The 19,364-nt window shown below is 33.9% G+C and overlaps 1 protein-coding gene across 1 annotated transcript in view; it reads left to right on the top strand.

The window, feature by feature from the left end:
- Positions 1-19,364, top strand: part of LOC141392318 (carbonic anhydrase 9-like) — a 37,892-nt gene that overhangs the window by 15,329 nt on the left and 3,199 nt on the right. The window contains exon 6 of the mRNA XM_073965272.1: positions 17,571-17,683. Within this exon, the coding sequence (XP_073821373.1) occupies positions 17,571-17,683 (113 nt within the window). The remainder of the gene's footprint in view (positions 1-17,570; positions 17,684-19,364) is intronic.

Here is a 19,364-nt window from a genome sequence, read left to right on the forward strand (position 1 = left end):
AAAATTGCTTTGTTACAACAAATTTCCTTCGGTTGTTAGGTTGGCTAGCGGGGGTCTAAAGTCTGACATAGAAATTTGTAAGTGGAAAGACCGATGTGAGAGTGATACACGGATTTTTGTTGGTTTTTAAAAGGTGGCTCGTTCGAGGTGACCTGGCTAAGTTCACCTAACAGATTCTCGTTGCAGGTTTAGTCTTGACGGGACCGGGTAGATTTTCCGTGTATGGGCTGCGTGGGAGACCTGGATAAGATCTCGACCTATAATGACCTATCGGGCGAACGGGATAACGTCACCCCTACCGTCCTGGTCCTCCGGGGAGACCTGGATAAGTTCTCCGAATGTAAGTGAGAAGATCTGGATGAGTTCTCCTTAGGCTTTAGGAATATCTGGATAAGCTCGGTGTTGGCTTCGTGGGAGACGTGGATAAGTTCTCCGTTTACATTGGCTAACTGGGCGACCCTAAGGTTTCGGACACTTCAAGGAGTCTGACATGGTTTACACGACGAAGATGGTCCATGTGTTGGGGATACGGCAAAGTGTCGGGAAAGGATTGCACAAGGGAGAAGCTCCACGAGTTGCGAATACTTTAATGGAGTCTGGGCAAGAATAAGATAAGGGGAAGACCCAAGAGCTCCGAACATGTCAAAGAATCTGGGCACGAGTACGCGAAGGAGAATACCCAAGAGTTGCGAACACTTCAAGGAGACTGGGAACGTGTACACTAAGGAGAAGACCCAAGAGTTGCGAACACTTCAAGGAGTCTGGGAAAAAGTACGCGAAGGGGTTCCATGAGTTGTGAACATTTGAAGGAGCCTACATGGAATTGTAAGGAATTCAATAACACCACTCTGACTCACCTGGTTATCTGCAACTGATTCCTCTTGCTTAACTTCACACGGTTAAATTCGCACACTGGTACTCCTTTTTCTTTTGAACACTGACTGATCCCCTCTCAATTTTCTTTAGTCCATTTATAGGAAAAGCCACTTGGTACCTATTACCCAAAAAAATAATTTAACAAAATTTATTGGAGAAACCATGTGTTTTTGTGGTACCTCTTATCCATTGTAACACTATAGTAATTCAATTATATAATTCAACATAATTCAAAATATATAATTAAAAATACAAGAACAATAAATATGGAGGACAAAAACCAACGCAAAGAGTTTTGCCATCACAGCTTTACCTATCTGGCGATGACGCTACAATCATCGTATGCCGGTCTCTAGACTTATACCGGCTAAAAGTCCACCCCCTTTCAACCCGGTTATTGACTCCACCTCGGCATCGCTTTCGCATTACTTTGAGATGGATCCACTAATTGGCCATTTCGACTAGGTAAAAACCTGTGTCGAGGCCTCGCATTAACCCTTAAAGGGCGCGCATCAAGATCATTCCACGTTTTCTGCAAAGACCTTTATCGATTCCCAAGTTCTTCAATTTTGCAGAATTTTGGGAACAATATTTGCGCAAGTCAGCACTCCCACCTCTGCTTCCAGTAACCCTTGGCTGGTAGCCCATCATTGGCACTTGAGGAAAGTATGTTCAGCGTCGTCAAACGTTCCTTCTTTTTCGTAGGTGCAGTAGGGGTGTTCTACATTTTCAGAAGTAACCGGGCTCGAGTCTTATACCGTCTAAAAACCCACCTCCTCTCATCCCGGGAATTGACTACACCTCTGCACCGCTTTCGCATTACTTTGAGGTGGATCCCCTAACTGGTGTTCGTGCACCATTTCGTTTAGTTTTAACCTACATCCAGGGTCCGCATTAACTCTTTAATAGCTCGCATCAAGATCTTTCTACCTTTCTCACAGTACATTCTCTGGAAAGACCTTAATCGTTTCCCAACTTCTTTGATCTTGTAGCCTCGTTTACACTTGAGGGAAATGTGTTCAGCCTCATCAAACTCTTCTTCTTTTTTGGTGGATACAGTACGGTGTCTACATTTCTCCATGCGGTACACACACTTTCGAAAGTAACCGTGTCCCGAGAACATCTGTGTTAGGTAATAATTCACCTCGCCTTGTTTTCTGCTAACCAAATTCGGAAGTCAAGACTCAACTTTTGTGTCCATATTCCTTTGTTTCATCTGGTTGAGCTACATTCTGCAATCTTGAGGTGAAAGTCTTTCATCGCTTCATTGCCAGCAGATCGATAGGAATCATACCAGCTATCATAAGAATGGCTTCTGATGATACGGTGCGGTATGCTGATGTCACTCGAAGTGGAGTAGTTCTTTGTACCTAATAATATTTTGGAGTCCGCAGCGTCGGTGTCCAGATTTGACATTCATAAAGGAGTATGCTGTTAATCACCTTCATGAGTAGTATTCTTCTGCGCGGTAGGGGCATCCCAGTATTTGCATTCAACCTATTCATTTGTATACTAAATCTGTTTAGCGTAGGTCAGCTTTGTGTCCAGCCTCATTCCTAAGTATTTGAGGAATAACATGGTAGGAATTATTAAGTCACCAATATGCATACCGACCTGTAGGCATATGTCTCCTCGTTAGATATATAATTTCTTTTTGTATTGTCAGTTCTAGGCCTTGAGAGTCCAGCAAACTCTTTGCATGGATCATAGATTGTCGCAGTTTCCGTTGTACTTTTTCGTCATCGGCATCATCCATATTGCATCCATATTTTTAGGATTTCAATTCTAGCATAGATCCAATTCTAGTATTGATCCTTGTGCCGCTCCTGAAGTGATTTTCAGTTTTTTGGTGCCTTGTTTTGTGTCGTATGTCAATATACGATTTGTGCGGTAGTCGCTTGCTTATACATTTAAATACTTTGGAATGTCGAAGATTTTTTCGACAGCTTTAAGAACATCGACCCATCGGAAGCTATTAAATTTGTTTAATGTCCAGCGTTGCTAGCAAGATAATAGGTCTAGAGTAGTTTTTATATTGCTGTGCAGATACAACAGGACGAAAGTCGTACTGTCATTTTGAGAGTCCTCCTGTGGTGCTAATTTTTTTCTTGTAATCTAAGTTTTAATATACTCTCCAACATTTTTCCGGCTTTGGGATGATACAGTTACGATGTTTTGCATTATTTCCTCATCCATGGTATCAACTGAGCTTCTTCCTCCAAGCTTTTGCCTAACGATTTTGTATCCGAGACCACATGAAAAAAAACAAAAGAAACACCTCTAAAGTTGACGACCCCCGCAAACGTTTAAACGGCCATGATCTGCGAATCTGCACCTGGAATGTTCGCACTCTTTATAGAGAAGGTGCAGTTTACGCATTGGCAGATGTACTTGAAAATTACAAGCCCGACCTTACTGCCATACATGAAATACAATGGAATGGGAAAGGCGTTACAACAACACTTAAAGGTGACGCACTGTATTATATCTGTCATGACATAAAGCATGAGTTGCGGATTTGTAGTTGGTCGGAGGTTAAAACACCTGGTCTCCAGCTTCACACCAGTGAATGAAAGATATGTTACAATTCGAATAAAAGCAAAATTCTTAAACATCGGCTTTATTTGCGCTCACGCTCCCACTGAAGGACGAACTGACAAAAGATATAATTTATAGAAGAAATATATGACCGTTGTCCTGCCTATGACATTAAAATTATTCTAGGCGATTTTAATGCCAAAAATGGCGCAACGGTCGGAAAATTCAGTCTCCACAGTGAAACATCTAACAATGGTATGAGGCTAATAGTCTTCGCAGCGGCAAAAAACATGGTAGTTAGCAGCACCAGATTTCAACATCTCAACATCTGCCTCCAGATCAGAAAACAAGAAATCAAATTGATCACGTTGTGATAGATGGAAGACATTCATCGAGCGTGTTGGATGTGCGTTCGTTCCGAAGAGCAAACATAGACTCGGACCGCTACCTTGCTGCAGCATAGGTACGCACCCGGTTAAACGTAGCAAACAAAGTACGAACAGTCACAACACGAAAGTTAGACAGCGGTAAGCTGCAATCACAATAGATAGCTACAGCATGCTCCACTCAACTAGCCCAATTGCTTAATAAAAGCACTCCTCATACCGATAATATATCAGGATTGGGCACAATGCAAACAGCCGCAAAATCCATACTTGGATACCAAAGACCTTCACCAAGGAATCCATGGAATGATCAGGAGTGTCGTGCTGCTACCGAAGAGAAAAATGCGGCATATGGGGCTACTTTACAATCCGTAGCAACGCGTAGCGCACGAGAGAGATATCGGGAGAAAAGAAGAGAGGAGAAACGTCTTTTCCGCAGGAAAGAGAGATGGAAAAGCGGGAGTGTGAAAAAATGAGATGTACAGGAACCAAAATGAAGTCCGAAAATTCTACTAAAGAGTCAAGCATCATGCTGATGGTTTTGGTACAGGCACATCCTCCTGTAGAGACCAGCAAGGTAATTTGGTAACTGATACAGTGTGATTTCTTCAACATCCTACTAGAAAAGGTTATACGAGAGGCAAACGTTATGCTGATGATATAGACATCATGGGACGATCAGTAAAAGAAGTAACCGATACCTTTATGAAAGTTGAAGGAGAATCTGCTAAATTGGGTCTGGCGGTAAACGGTGAGAAGACCAAGTTGATGGTGTCGACGCGCAATGCGTCCAATGCGAGCTCGTCAATCAAAAATAACGCTCAGGATATGTAAAGAACATTTGTCAAAACTGTTGGTATCCAATAGTAGCGAAGACGACGAAGATACCACAGATCCAATACCAGAAGATGGTATTGAATGTATACCGCCCAGCCAAGATGAGGTAAAGACAGCAATAAATCGGTTGAAGAATAATAAGGTAGCAGGAGCCGATGGCTTACCAGCCGAGCTGTTCAAAACCGGGGGCGACACGCTGATAAGGTGTATTCATCAGCTAGTTAGCATCATCTGACAGGAAGAACGAGTACCCGACGATTGGAACCTGAGTATCCTGTGCCCCCGTCCACAAGAAAGGAGATAAGACAGTATGCTCTAACTATAGGGCATAAGTCTACTCCCTATTGCCTACAAGATCGTGTCAGGAATACTGTGCGAACGACTAAAGCCTATGGTCCTATATCCCAAGCCATGTCTGAATCTGGTATCCCCGCAAAGCTCATTCGGCTTTGTAAAATGACTTTAACCGACACCAGATCCTCAATTAAAATAGGAAAGAACCTCTCCGAACAGTTTTGTACCAAAAGAGATTTCAGGCAAGAAGACAGCCTGCCGTGTGATTTCTTTAACATCCTGCTTGAGGCAAACGTCAAAGGAAGTGGCACAATCTACACCAATATCCACATTACTTGCTTATGCTGATGATATGGATATCATTGGACTATCAGTAAAAGAAGTAACCGATACCTTTATGAAGATTGAAGGAGAATCTGCTAAAGTGAGTCTGGCGGTAAACGGTAAGAAGACCAAGTTGATGGTGTCGACGCGCAATGCGTCCAATGCGAGCTCATCAAACAAAAATAACGCTCTTCAAAACACTGATACTACCCGTGCTGATGTATGGTTCCGAAGCCTGTGTACTTGCGCAAGCAGACATAACAGTGCTTGGTGTGTTTGAGAGAAAAATTCTTCGAAAGATCTACGGACCAATCTGCGTTGACGGTGAATATCGACGTCGCATGAACCACGAGCTGTATCTGCTATACAGCGACATCAATATAGATAAACGTGTCGAGATGCAACGAAGCTCTGCGTTGGCCAATCTAGTTCACTGAACGGTTCGATCTTTCTCGTTCCTAAAATCAAAAGGAACTTAATATCGTTCCTTAGTTCCATATAGTTCCTTCTTTCATTTGACGTTGAAACTCAATCGTTTTTGGTTAAATCGCTCCTTTTGTTCAATCGTCCGTTCACAGGCAATTTTGTGCAAAACTCCGACGTTCTCTTACAGCCTGTTCATGTATGTCGAACGAAAACTTGTATGAAAGGAAAGCAGCCACTCACTTCCGTCTAAAAAGGCGTTCGTGTATTTCGCAAACTATCGTGCGACTACCGTTACGTATGCGAAATGTGAATGTACATTTGTACAACTATGTTCCATAAATGAGAGCCAAATGAGAAATAAAAACAAAATCCACATATACATACAAACATGTTGTTTTGTTTTTTCAGAAAATAAAATGTGTCGGTATTTTGAATTATTTTATTTGATTGATTTCTTCAAAATAATGAATGAAACCGCCATTAAAAAGTGTCTACAAAATTGTTATTTTGTTTCAAGAATGTGTTGCATAAATTTGTTTCATGATTTTCGGTGTTATTCGCGAGTTTACGTTCTACTCGACAGCTACAAAGAAAGTAAGTGATTTTGACATTCTCTTTCTACAAAAGACAGTCCTTTCGAAATACATAAACCCAAATTTACATGGAAAGGTGTACGTTTACGTGTTATTTCGTATGGCTTGTCGGTCGCATAGATTTTCGTTTCGAATGTGTTTACGTGAACAGAAAATGATTTTTTTTCCATTTCGGAAGCGCAAGAAACCTTTCGGTCGACATACATGAACAGGGGGTTAATTTTAAATGAATAAATACACTTTTATACATTATTTTTAATTTATAAAATTTATGCGCTTAATTAATGTATATTTTTGTACATTTTTATAATTAATAATATATGAAGAAATTTATGATCTATTCAGAACCCCTTAAGTATTTTTTACCATTTTACGTTTAAAAGATTTGCATTTTTTTTTTTTGGGAATGCGCACTTTATTTTAATTGAAAATCTTTTGTCGATATATCGACCATGGTTAAACGCACACCCTTTCATGTACACACAAACACATTGGTAATAACAAAGGAAACATATTGACAATACCCAGCAAACCAATCGTAACGAAATCGGAACAAATTTCGGACGATAAGTCCGATTTTTGATCCAAAATCTTTACTATATCTTAACGAAAGTTGTATGAAGTGGTTGACATAATTTCGGAACGAAATGTCGAAGCGAAATCGGAAGAAAATTCTTGGGAAATTCGGAATGCGAATTTTTCCCTCCGAATTTTCGTACAGATTTCTGAACGATTTCGGAATAATGTCGTATGAAAATCTGAGGTACCTTCCGAATCATCGTAAAGATTTCTTAACGATTTTGGAATAATGTCGTATGAATACACTGTGCAACATTTTTAAGGTGATCTTGTGCAAACAATTCGAACTGAGAATTTTTTGAAAGTACAGACCCAAACGACGAGAAACCCTAGTTGGGTTTTGTTGTGTCAGATCCAGCTCGGATTTTATGGCCCCATCTAAACATGGTTAAATATTGAGTTTTTAAAGAAATTCGGGGCTATATCTCTGAAACCAATGCGAATCATCTTCTGACCTCTGAAGCTAATTTGTAGATAAGAACAAGAATACAATATTTGGAGAAATAATGAACTCGAAAAACTACATTTATTGCCTCACATTTCAAAATATATGAAAAAATTCCACAATTTTTATACATTTCGCACCGTAGGTTTTTGCAAAAGGTTACTTGGTTCAACTCCCAATAGTTTAGCCGATACTGACCAGAATTTCAGAAATTATGTAAAATTTGATATATTTTATAGATTTTGATGCCCTAGATGGAGTTTTTCTTATGTGGTTTCTTCAAAAGATAAGTTCTACTAGTTTAGGGCCACAATATTGCTAAAGACAGCAAGACCAAATTCCTATTCGTTTCTGAGATAAAGGCCTGATAAATGCAAAAAAGTGAAGATTTAGCCCGGTTTAGATGAGGCCATAAAATCCGAACTGGATCTGACAGGACAAAACCCAACTAGGGTTTTTGTAGTCTAAATATGTACTTTCAAAAAATCCATGCTAAGGTTGTTTGCATTTTCAGTGTTGCTTCGATATATATCGAAGGAAAAAAAATGTTCTGACGCCTCTTTTTTATTGATAAATTTTTCTTTGTTATGTTTTTTATTGGAAGGTTGTAATTTCAAACGCATTTAATGATTTTCACTGTTGTTATTATTTTGTAGTTATAGTAGAACAATGTAAACATTGTGTACCAATATGTTGAATCTATCAGCACTAGGTTGAATTTTTATATGTTGCATTTATATTTAAAATATTTAAAAATTGTATATGCGAATTTTAAGACCAAGCCTTTTTTTCGACAACAAACTAAAATGTTGCTTGTTAGATATATACAAAAGGTGGTTGTTGTGCGAAGGGAAATTTGTTTCCGACATATCGATCCGAAATCGTATCGAAATCGAAAGAAAAACAGTAGCATAATTCGAAGGGAAATTTACTTCCGACATTCTCTCCGAAATCGAAAAGAAGTCTGAACGAATTCCCCTACGAAAAATCGTATAGAAATCGGAACGAAATCTGAACGATTTTGATTCCGAAATTATTCCGATGTGTCGGACATCAGACATTTGGTTTGCTGGGTAACCACGACAAGAACGTATGATTCTGTTGAACAAAAAGAGCGAAATGAGCGAATAGAACAACGTGAACAAAAATGAACTAGTTTATTCCCTTACTACACAACTCTAGAAAATTCCTTTTCTTGCCATCTGGAATTTGGGGACGCTCTACAAATTGTCTGCAGAAGGCTGCTGAATGCATTTTTGGGTGTTCGGTCTGCAAATGATATGGCTTTGTTGTCAGTGGTTTTGGGATTTGGGAGGTTTTTGATTGGATCAGAGATCTGCGCCATAGATCTATCTTATGGGTTGACACGAGTGTATCGATCTCTTTTTTAAGGATTTTGACCCTGGGGTTTCCATATTATATCACCCGTTTGATCCGACAGATTAGAAGCTTCTGTTGGCAAGTAAGACCAATTTGTTGAACCCTGCCGCATTTGTACACTTTTTTCAGGCGCGTACCTACGATACTTGGACAAGCATCTATTTCTTACGATTCTGTCTATAAGATAGCAGAAAAGTCGGAGTCAATGACAGCAGGACAACTGTGTGTTGTGTGATTTCTGAAACTCCAGATCATGGAAAGACACTCACAAAACCCTAACCGACATAGCCGATGAAGAAATCAGATTCAAACAAAAATTAAATAAAAACGAAAGATCTGCATAACAAACTATGCCCATGTGTTTAGAAGCCTACCAGGTGACTAAGTATCTTATTGTACTCCCGGATTCAAAAATGTATAATTCATCATGAATACAGAATATTGACACTGTTCACACATTGTTTTTTTTAGATTTATTTAGTTTTCCAAGGTCAGCAATATGAAGCATAGGTTACTGAACTATCTAACAATATTTGAAAATTCCAAAGTTCATAATGAATGACTCAGGTTTAATCATAGATTTTTTCCAAACCAGAAAGATTTTTTCCATTTTTAAAACCACAATATTGAGATAAAGCTAATTTTAGGTTTGTCACTTAGTTTTAATAATTTCTTTTTTAGTTATGTATTATAGAATGGAATATATCGAAAGTGATTTTAAAATTAACCCATTAATTATATTCAGTATTAACATTTGTTACGTGAATGATATAATAAATTAATAGTTCAAATATATCTTAAAATATAAGCGTGAGTTGGATTAGATTTATTTCGTTTTCGTCTTGTTTAGATAATTTATTTTCTAAATATTAAGTCTTATAATTGTTGTATATTAACTGCATTATCTAATCGAATAGTTGAAATACCGCTTTATTTAGCAACTCTTTTGTGATTCTTAACAAGCCGGTTTTATTATACATATTTTATTATTGTTATAATATTTATTGTTCTATTTAACAAGGAGTATGACATGTTAGCCTCTGCTAAACTTTTGACCATTGTTATTTAATTTTATATAAAAATTCCCAAAAAAAATCCCGTCATGATAAAATTCAATAATTGCTAATAACCGTAAATAAGATAAAAAACTATTACAAAAAACCCTAATGGGTGTAGACTATGCAACTCATTTTATTTTTTAGATTTCAGTATTTACACAAATGGACCATTTATTTATGCTCGCGTTGTTGTTATGCCGAATATTTGTGATGAGCAACAGCAAATTAAAATTCCAGTTTGTCAAATGTTTTATTTTACGGATTTTGTTTTATATCGATTTATGCTAATGTAATTGGAACTTTACCACATTGATTTGGCTTCCTATTGGTTGCACATTAAAATAAATGTTTATATTATTTCTTGTATTATATTATGTCTTTCAGTATAACATCGAGCGCGATCACATAAACAACTTTGAACGATAATAGTTAAAATTAAAATCTATTTTATATTTATGTTCGGAATAATACCAAATAAAAGGACATTAGAAATCAAATTAAACAAAGTGTTTTAACGAACGAATAATATAAGAAATAATAAAAATTCCATAAAAGTTTAAATTGTGCGTTAAAATTGTGATATAAGTTTTAAACTGGAAGCGTTATATAAATTAATCAAACAGAGTATGGTGGCTGCCCAAGACTTCTTAAATCGACTGTATATTATACTACCTTTGGCCTATCCGTATACTATACCATCAAAAGGTAAACGGAGAAAATGCATCTTGAGGACATTCAAATTGAAAATCATCTAAATTAAAAATTCTAAAGGAAACATGACTGAAAAACACAAACTCAATGAAAGTTTTGGAACATCTGTAGAGGAAATAATTATTTTATAATTTGTTTAAAACTTTTTCAAAAGCAAAAAAAAATACAATATTATATTGATATTGATATCTCCATTAAATAAATGAGAACAGGTACAATTCCATTCGGTTTCTACATTTCAAAACAGAACGTCTGCTGTTTATCATTAATTCTTTACTCATATAAAGAAAAAAGACAATAGCAAATCTTGTATATAATTGTTCAGAACTACACGTGCTGAAATATAACACGATAGATAGCAAATAAATGAATATTAATGATAATAATTATAGCATATATATTGGACTCTGGACCTACAAGACCTTCAAAGTATCCTAAATCTGGAGGTCATACAACTATGGCTAAATATTTAAAATCGATATTTTTGGTCAAAAGTCATAAAATAAAATATAAAAAATATAAAATAAAAATATAACAAGTAAAAAGTCGTTAAGTTTGGCCGGGCCGAACTTTTTATACCCTCCACCATAAAATAGTCTTAATTTAAATGGAATAATTAGGGTCCTTTTACAATTTTAAGTGGAACAACTTTTCGACAATGGATAGACTCCTACTGTCTCCCACTATTGCTTAAATTACACTGTGAACACAAATGTTGGGGCAGAGATAATTCCTTTTGGTGTGTGTATATTAAAAACCCCGAAGGACAGATGCGCCGTGAGTCGAACTTCCGCGTTATGGCGTGATAAAGTTTTTGCAAGGGACCCTGTAAGCCATCATGAATTAGCATTATATCTTTGTTTGTTGTTATTGTAGAGCACTTAAGCAACAGTGAACAAAGCCCACAGGGTCTCTAACAAAAATTTCATCACGCCATAACGTGGAAGTTCGAGGAATTTTCCGTGGAGGGATGACCTATATTGACGATTATTTTTGAATAGACAAAATTGTAACTAAAATTCTCAAAATACCGATCATTACAGCTAGTTCGGTTAAAAATTGCAGCTAAAATTCTCAAAATACCGAAAATCGGGAGATACCGTTATATGGGCGCTATACCAAAACATGGACCTATGTTGACGATATTTCGTTGGAGATGTTTTATGACCACTGAGAACTTCAAATGTCAAATTACAGCTATTTCGGTTAAAAACTGTAGCTAAAATTCTCAAAATACCGAAAATAGGGAGGTACCGTTATATGGGGGCTATACCAAAACGGACCTATGTTGACGATGTTTGGTGGGGATATTTCATGACCACTGAGAGCCTTAAATGGCAAATTACAGCTAGTTCGGTTAAAAATTGTAACTAAAATTCTCAAAATACCGAAAATCGGGAGGTACCGTTATATGGGGGCTATACCAAAACATGGACCTATGTCGACGATGTTTGGTGGAGATGTTTCATGACCACTGAGAACCTCAAATGTCAAATTGCAGATAGTTCGGTTACAAATTGTGGCTAAAATTTTCTAAATACCGAAAATCGGGAGGTACCGTTATATGGGGGCTATACCAAACCATGGACCTATGCCCATATCCTTTAGGATATAAGTTTGTTGGTCACTAGGAACCCAAAGTACCAAATTATAGCTAATTCGGTCTGCAAATGTGGCGAAGAACGTCAAAATACCTAAAATCCGGAGGTACCGTTATATGGTGGCTATACCAAAGAGTGCACCGATATAGCCCATCTTCGAACTTGACCTGCCTATGGAAAAAAGACCCTCGCGTGCAAAATGTCAGCACTCTATCTCAATTATTGCGAACGCTAGAGTGATTACAACAGACGGACATGGACATCGTCTTAGAATTTTATCCTGATCAAGAATATATATACTTTATAGGGTCGCAAATGATTAGTTCGATGTGTTACAAACAGAATGACAAACTTAATATACCCTCCATACTATGGTGGAGGGTATAAAAAATAAAATATAAAAGAAAATTATGCAAAATAAAAAATATATATCATAAAATGTAAAATATAAAATGTAAAATATAAAATAATTAAATATATAAAAATTAAATATATATAAAAATTAAAAAAAATTAAAAAATATATAAAAATTAAATATATAATAAAAAAATATAGAATATTAAAACAAAATATAAAACTTAAAATATAAAATAAACATATAAAGCATAAAATGTGAAATCTTTATATATAAAAATCAAATGTCGTTCGTTGGTAATGGTATCAGTTGAGAATGGCTGGACCGATTTGAATAATTCTTTTTGTGAAATGCTCTCCATAACGCGACTTAGGATTTTATGCAAAGAAAATTTGGCAACGCCCACTTTTTTCAATTTTTATTTATTTTTTCTGAAATTGTCAGGGAATGTACAGGGGTCAGGGTACTTCTCGTATACCCTATTTCTTTACAAACAAAAATCAAATGTCGTTCGTTGGTAATGGGCTACAAATTTGTTTTGAATTTCGGAGGGGGCGAGGTACTTCCCGTATACCCTATTTCTCTAAAAACGCTTTATCTTATAAATTTGAAATGTTCGTTATAACCCCCAAATTAGGTTTTTATGCAAAGAAATTTGACCATACCCACTTTTTTAAATTTTTAATTTGAATATTTTCCACAAAAACTACTAAACTGATTTTCCTGAATTTTTCAGGGAATGCACAGGGATGTCCCACGGTGAAAATAGGCTACAAATTTAGTTTCGGTCGGGGCGGGGTACCTTCCCTATACCCTATATAAAATATAAAATAAAAATATAAAAAATAAAATCTATATAAATAAAAATCAAATGTTGTTCGTTGGTAATGGCATGTGTTGAGAACGGCTGAACCGATTTCGATAATTTTTTCTGTAAAATGTGCGCGGTAACCCGACTTGGGTTTTTATGCAAAAAAATTTTTGACCACGCCCACTTTTTTCAATTTAAAATTTTTTCTCATTTCTACAAAAGCTACTAAACCGATTTTTCTGAAATTGCCAGGGAATGTAGACGGATGGCCCTCTGTTAAAATAGGCTAAAAATTTTGTTGAATTTCGGAATGGACGCGGTACTTCCCCTATACCCTATTTCTTTAAAAATGCTATATCTATGGTAAAAATAGGCTATATATGGTAACATGGGGCGCCTTCGCCACGTTTTTGTTCAAAATGTTATCAAACCGACACCGTTAAAGTTTTTTCAAATATTATTTTTGGTACAAATATTAGCATATCTTGACTATAACTTTTGATATATAAATGGTTATAATTTTGTTTTTAAAATATTATTTTTGAGAATTTACAAAATGTGTAAAAAGTGGCGAAGCCTCCCCACCCATGGGGCAGCTTCGCCATCGATATTGAACATTCTCCAACGGACTCTAAAACTTAATTTACCATACTTCTTCCTTAAATATCAACATTATGCAAAAAAGGAACATGTTTTCTATTGAATAATCAAAAATTATTTTAAAATTCACAAAAAATAACCGTTTCTAGCGGTTAATTGAAATAGGTGCCTTGAATTTAGGTACAAAAATCATGATATAACTAAAACAAGATACATTTAGGATAATATTTGATTTTAACTTCATATTATAGTGTGGTATATCTATGGTATAAAGAATTTAAGTTAAACATGACAAATTTCTAACATTAACCCACCACGCCCCTATCATGGCGTAGGCGCCCCACCCCTTACATATTTCATAATATTAATATATTGACATTTGCATTTGCTTTTTTCATGCGAATTATTGGGATTTATATTCTTCAGCAGTTGTCTTCTAACGGTATAAAATGTGTTTTTGATATCACAAAAGGTAAAGAAGATATCACAAAAAATAACTACCATAATTATTTTTCCCAATACCCTGAAAACACAAAACCGCGTGCGTCCGCTATCATACCTATGACACAACTGCCAACTTTTGGGAGATGATAGATCTTCATTAAAATCACAATTTTGCTTTTAACGAATTTTTTCTAGCACTTGTATTTTGCGAGAAAATCGGCGCTGGCGAAGCCGCCCCAGTGGCGAAGGCGCCCCATGTTACCATATATTTTATTTAATTTCGGAGAGGGCGGGGTACCTCCCCCATGCCCTATTTTTATAAAAACCCTATTTTATCACGCCCACTTTTTAAATACGTTACATACCAAAAACTACTGAACCGATTTTCCTGAAATTTTCGGAGAATGTACAGGGACGACCCGTGGTTGAAATAGGCTATACATTGTGTTGAATTTCGGAGGGGTTTGGTACCTCCACTATGTCTGATTTAATAAAACCGCTATTTTAACAAAAATGAAACGAGTTATTGAATTAATTCTTCCGAACAACCACCCCTTCCGAACCACCCTGCTGCGGACTTGCACTCACCGAACCACCCCGCCCCAAACTTCCACCTTGCTTCGACCTTCCACCCTGCTGCGGACTTCCACCCTCCGATTCACCATGTTTCGAACTTCCACCCTCGGAACCAACCCGCATTGAACTTCCACCCTCCGATCCACCTCGCTCCGAACTTCTACATATCGAACCACTCTGCAACGAACCACCCTGCTCCGAACATCCACCCTTCGATTCTCCAACCCTAGGTACTCATTTTGGAACCTTAAGACCCGACCACGCCCAATTTCTATCTGTGAAACTTCTGAGCCGATTTTCCTACAAATTTCAGGGAATGTACAGGGATAATGTACCCTGGTAAAAATAAACTATATATTTTGTGGAATTTCGGCGGAGCGTGGTTTGAAAATTAATTCGATAGACAATGGTGGTTGTGTCTCCGACCCGAGGGACTTATTTGTGGCTATAAGACCCGGCCACGCTCACTTTTTTACGTTATACGTTATATCTTCAAAACTTCTAAACCGATTTCCATGTAATTTTCAGATGATGTACAGGGATGGATGGTCCTTGGTGGAAAAATGCTATAAATTTTGTTAAATTTCGGAGGTGCTGGTTATACCCTGCATCCTATTTTTTTAAATGCGCTATATATGTAAAATGTACAAGCCAAAAGACCCGACCACTCCTACTTTCTTAAATATGTTACAAATCAATGGAAATACCAGATGTTATGCATAGCGAAGTTTTAGTCTTAATGGAAAGCAAGTATTTAAATTAGAAGGCAACATATCGATAGCTATAGCTTCATCAGGTATATAAGATGTACATTATAAGAAGGTGGAAGGACGAAACAGTTGGCCCTTAAGCCACTGAACATTCATGTGAATGAAGGGCACATATGCAATATTAAATATAAGTTATCACCTGGAACGAATTTACAACGGCACATAATAATTTAAGAAGCAATTCACCTTTAGATTTCACACAAACACTTCCAGTTATACTATTCCAGCAGATGAAATAAATGCATGCCTCAAGTCATCAGCTTTTTGGCGGTATGTTAAAATTACATATCGACACAAACAAATATGAAGATTTTTTATTTATAATCACTAGCCACGGTGCGCCTTAACTAATTTTAAATGGAAGGTGCTTACACCTGGGAAGTTTTTGCAGATTCTGAAACTACAATGCTCATAGATGAGAAATATCAAGAAACAAAAAAAATCGCCGGAGGGATTTTCAAATAAATCGCGATTTAAGTTCACATTTTTAGGGGTTCTTTAGGTTTTCACGATTTTGCTTGGAAAACGCTAGTCCTATGTAAATTGGCCTAAAGAAAATGTTGTAGCTGTGAAAATTCTCCATAAGATTGACCTTTATGCTATTTTCGTAGGTTTTACCCTTTTTGAGATATAGAAGTTCAAATTGAGACAATGCCCTGACTGTATCGCCTCCTTATTAAAAAATGTCATTACTGCAATTTCACAAATTAAACTTAAATATCTGGAAAATAGTACAACCTAGGAAAAAATAAATCACATAATCTTGTAGAGAATTTTCATAGCTTCAACATTTTCTTTAGTCCCATTTTGATATGACTTGCGGTTTCCAAGCAAAATCTTGAAGACTTAAGATAAAAACCTAAAAATTTGAACTGAACCTCTATATCTCAAAAATGGTAGAACCTACAAAAAAACCTAAAGGACAGTCTTGTAGAGAATTTTCACAGCTACAACATTGTTTTAGACTCATTTCGATGTTTTATAAGGAGGCGATACAGTAGTGCATTGTCTCAATTTGAACTTCTATATCTCCAAAACGGTAAAACCTATGAAAATATCATAAAGGTCAATCTTGTGGAGAATTTTCACAGCTACAACATTTTCTTTAGGCCAATTTACATAGGACTAGCGTTTCCAAGCAAAATCGTGAAAACCTAAAGAACCCCTAAAAATATGAAGTTAAATCGCGATTTATTTGAAAATCCCTCCGGCGATTTTTTTGTTTCTTGATATTTCTCATCTATGAGCATTGTAGTTCCAGAATCTGCAAAAACTTCCCAGGTGTAAGCACCTTCCATTTAAATTTGGTTAAGACACACCGTGTAGCAGATCCCGACTAATTAGCGATGCAATAAAAATACAATCGCTGACTTAAGGTAACATAAAATTGCTTCAAGGACCAGCAACGCGGACCGGGTCGGCTAGTACAAAATATAAATTATAAAATATAAAACAAAAAATATACAATATTAAACAAAAAATCTAATATAACGAAGTGTACCTTTACAAAAATAAATTTTAAAAATATATTAATTTTTACAAATTTAAATAATAATTACAATAGGTATAGTACTGTAAAATGTTTAGTGCTCAAAAAAAAAAAAAATAATAATAATAATAATATTAAACCCCTAAGTTGTGTTTTGGATCAATAGCTCAATGTACTACGAACATTTCACTCAATTTGACGGTTAGTTAACATAATAAACCAATGAATTATGTCTTAATAAATATTGTCTAGGTTAGTTATGTTGATGTATAACCCCATATGTATATTATGGATATACATACATACATATGTATGCTAATATTCGCATTAATAATGAACTATTTAAATATTCATAATTCTGTTGTCACAATGATGACTGACTACCAGTTCTTAAGTCCATACAACAATAACAAAAACTCATAAAACAATAACAACAGCAAAATCAATAAAAAAATTTTCTATTTATTTTTATTATAGATCTCAGAGGAGCTACTACTGACTGGACCTACGACAATGCACCAAATTGGTCGAGAGATCATCCAAACTGTGCTGGCAATCGACAATCTCCAATACACATTAAAACATCAACGGTGAGTTGTTAACGGACAAGTTCAAATGCCGACTTAATTCGAGTACGTTCCTCTACTGATGTTGTTGTTGCGGTTATTGTTAATACAGTTTTATTTGTTTATGACGTTTAATTTAATACGTCTGTTGTTGGCTGATTTTAAATAAAAACGTGTGATGTTTTGCTTTCGTCTCTAACTGAACAAGGTTAGTAGGTTGTTAAGAGCAGTTCGTATTTATTGTGTTAGGCATTAAGAAAGAATCGATGGATAATTTGTTAGACAAAATGTTTAATTGATAAGGTCAATGAACATCAGATTAATTAATTAGTTAATTGTCACCTATAATTTTAACTAGTTTTGTTAGAGAATATCACATTCATTAGGAAGGTGATGTATCAGTTACATTAAACCGGATTCCATAGAAAATCGTAAGATGTCTTCTGTACTTTTCCGCTAAAATAAACCTTTTGGCGTGTCCTAAGACACCACTTGTAGAGAAGTTTTACATGGCTGAAATACTCAAAAAATGTCGCCAACATTACATTTAATATTTAATATTTAATATTTAATATTTAATATTTAATATTTAATATTTACTATTTAATATTTAATATTTAATATTTAATATTTAATATTTAATATTTAATATTTAATATTTAATATTTAATATTTAATATTTAATATTTAATATTTAATATTTAATATTTAATATTTAATATTTAATATTTAATATTTAATATTTAATATTTAATATTTAATATTTAATATTTAATATTTAATATTTAATATTTAATATTTACTATTTAATATTTAATATTTAATATTTAATATTTAATATTTAATATTTAATATTTAATATTTAATATTTAATATTTAATATTTAATATTTAATATTTAATATTTAATATTTAATATTTAATATTTAATATTTAATATTTAATATTTAATATTTAATATTTAATATTTAATATTTAATATTTAATATTTAATATTTAATATTTAATATTTAATATTTAATATTTAATATTTAATATTTAATATTTAATATTTAATATTTAATATTTAATATTTAATATTTAATATTTAATATTTAATATTTAATATTTAATATTTAATATTTAATATTTAATATTTAATATTTAATATTTAATATTTAATATTTAATATTTAATATTTAATATTTAATATTTAATATTTAATATTTAATATTTAATATTTAATATTTAATATTTAATATTTAATATTTAATATTTAATATTTAATATTTAATATTTAATATTTAATATTTAATATTTAATATTTAATATTTAATATTTAATATTTAATATTTAATATTTAATATTTAATATTTAATATTTAATATTTAATATTTAATATTTAATATTTAATATTTAATATTTAATATTTAATATTTAATATTTAATATTTAATATTTAATATTTAATATTTAATATTTAATATTTAATATTTAATATTTAATATTTAATATTTAATATTTAATATTTAATATTTAATATTTAATATTTAATATTTAATATTTAATATTTAATATTTAATATTTAATATTTAATATTTAATATTTAATATTTAATATTTAATATTTAATATTTAATATTTAATATTTAATATTTAATATTTAATATTTAATATTTAATATTTAATATTTAATATTTAATATTTAATATTTAATATTTAATATTTA

This window comes from Musca autumnalis, unplaced genomic scaffold, assembly GCF_047663935.1.
Source record: "Musca autumnalis isolate F117 unplaced genomic scaffold, ASM4766393v1 scaffold_1, whole genome shotgun sequence".
Lineage (NCBI taxonomy): Eukaryota > Metazoa > Arthropoda > Insecta > Diptera > Muscidae > Musca > Musca autumnalis.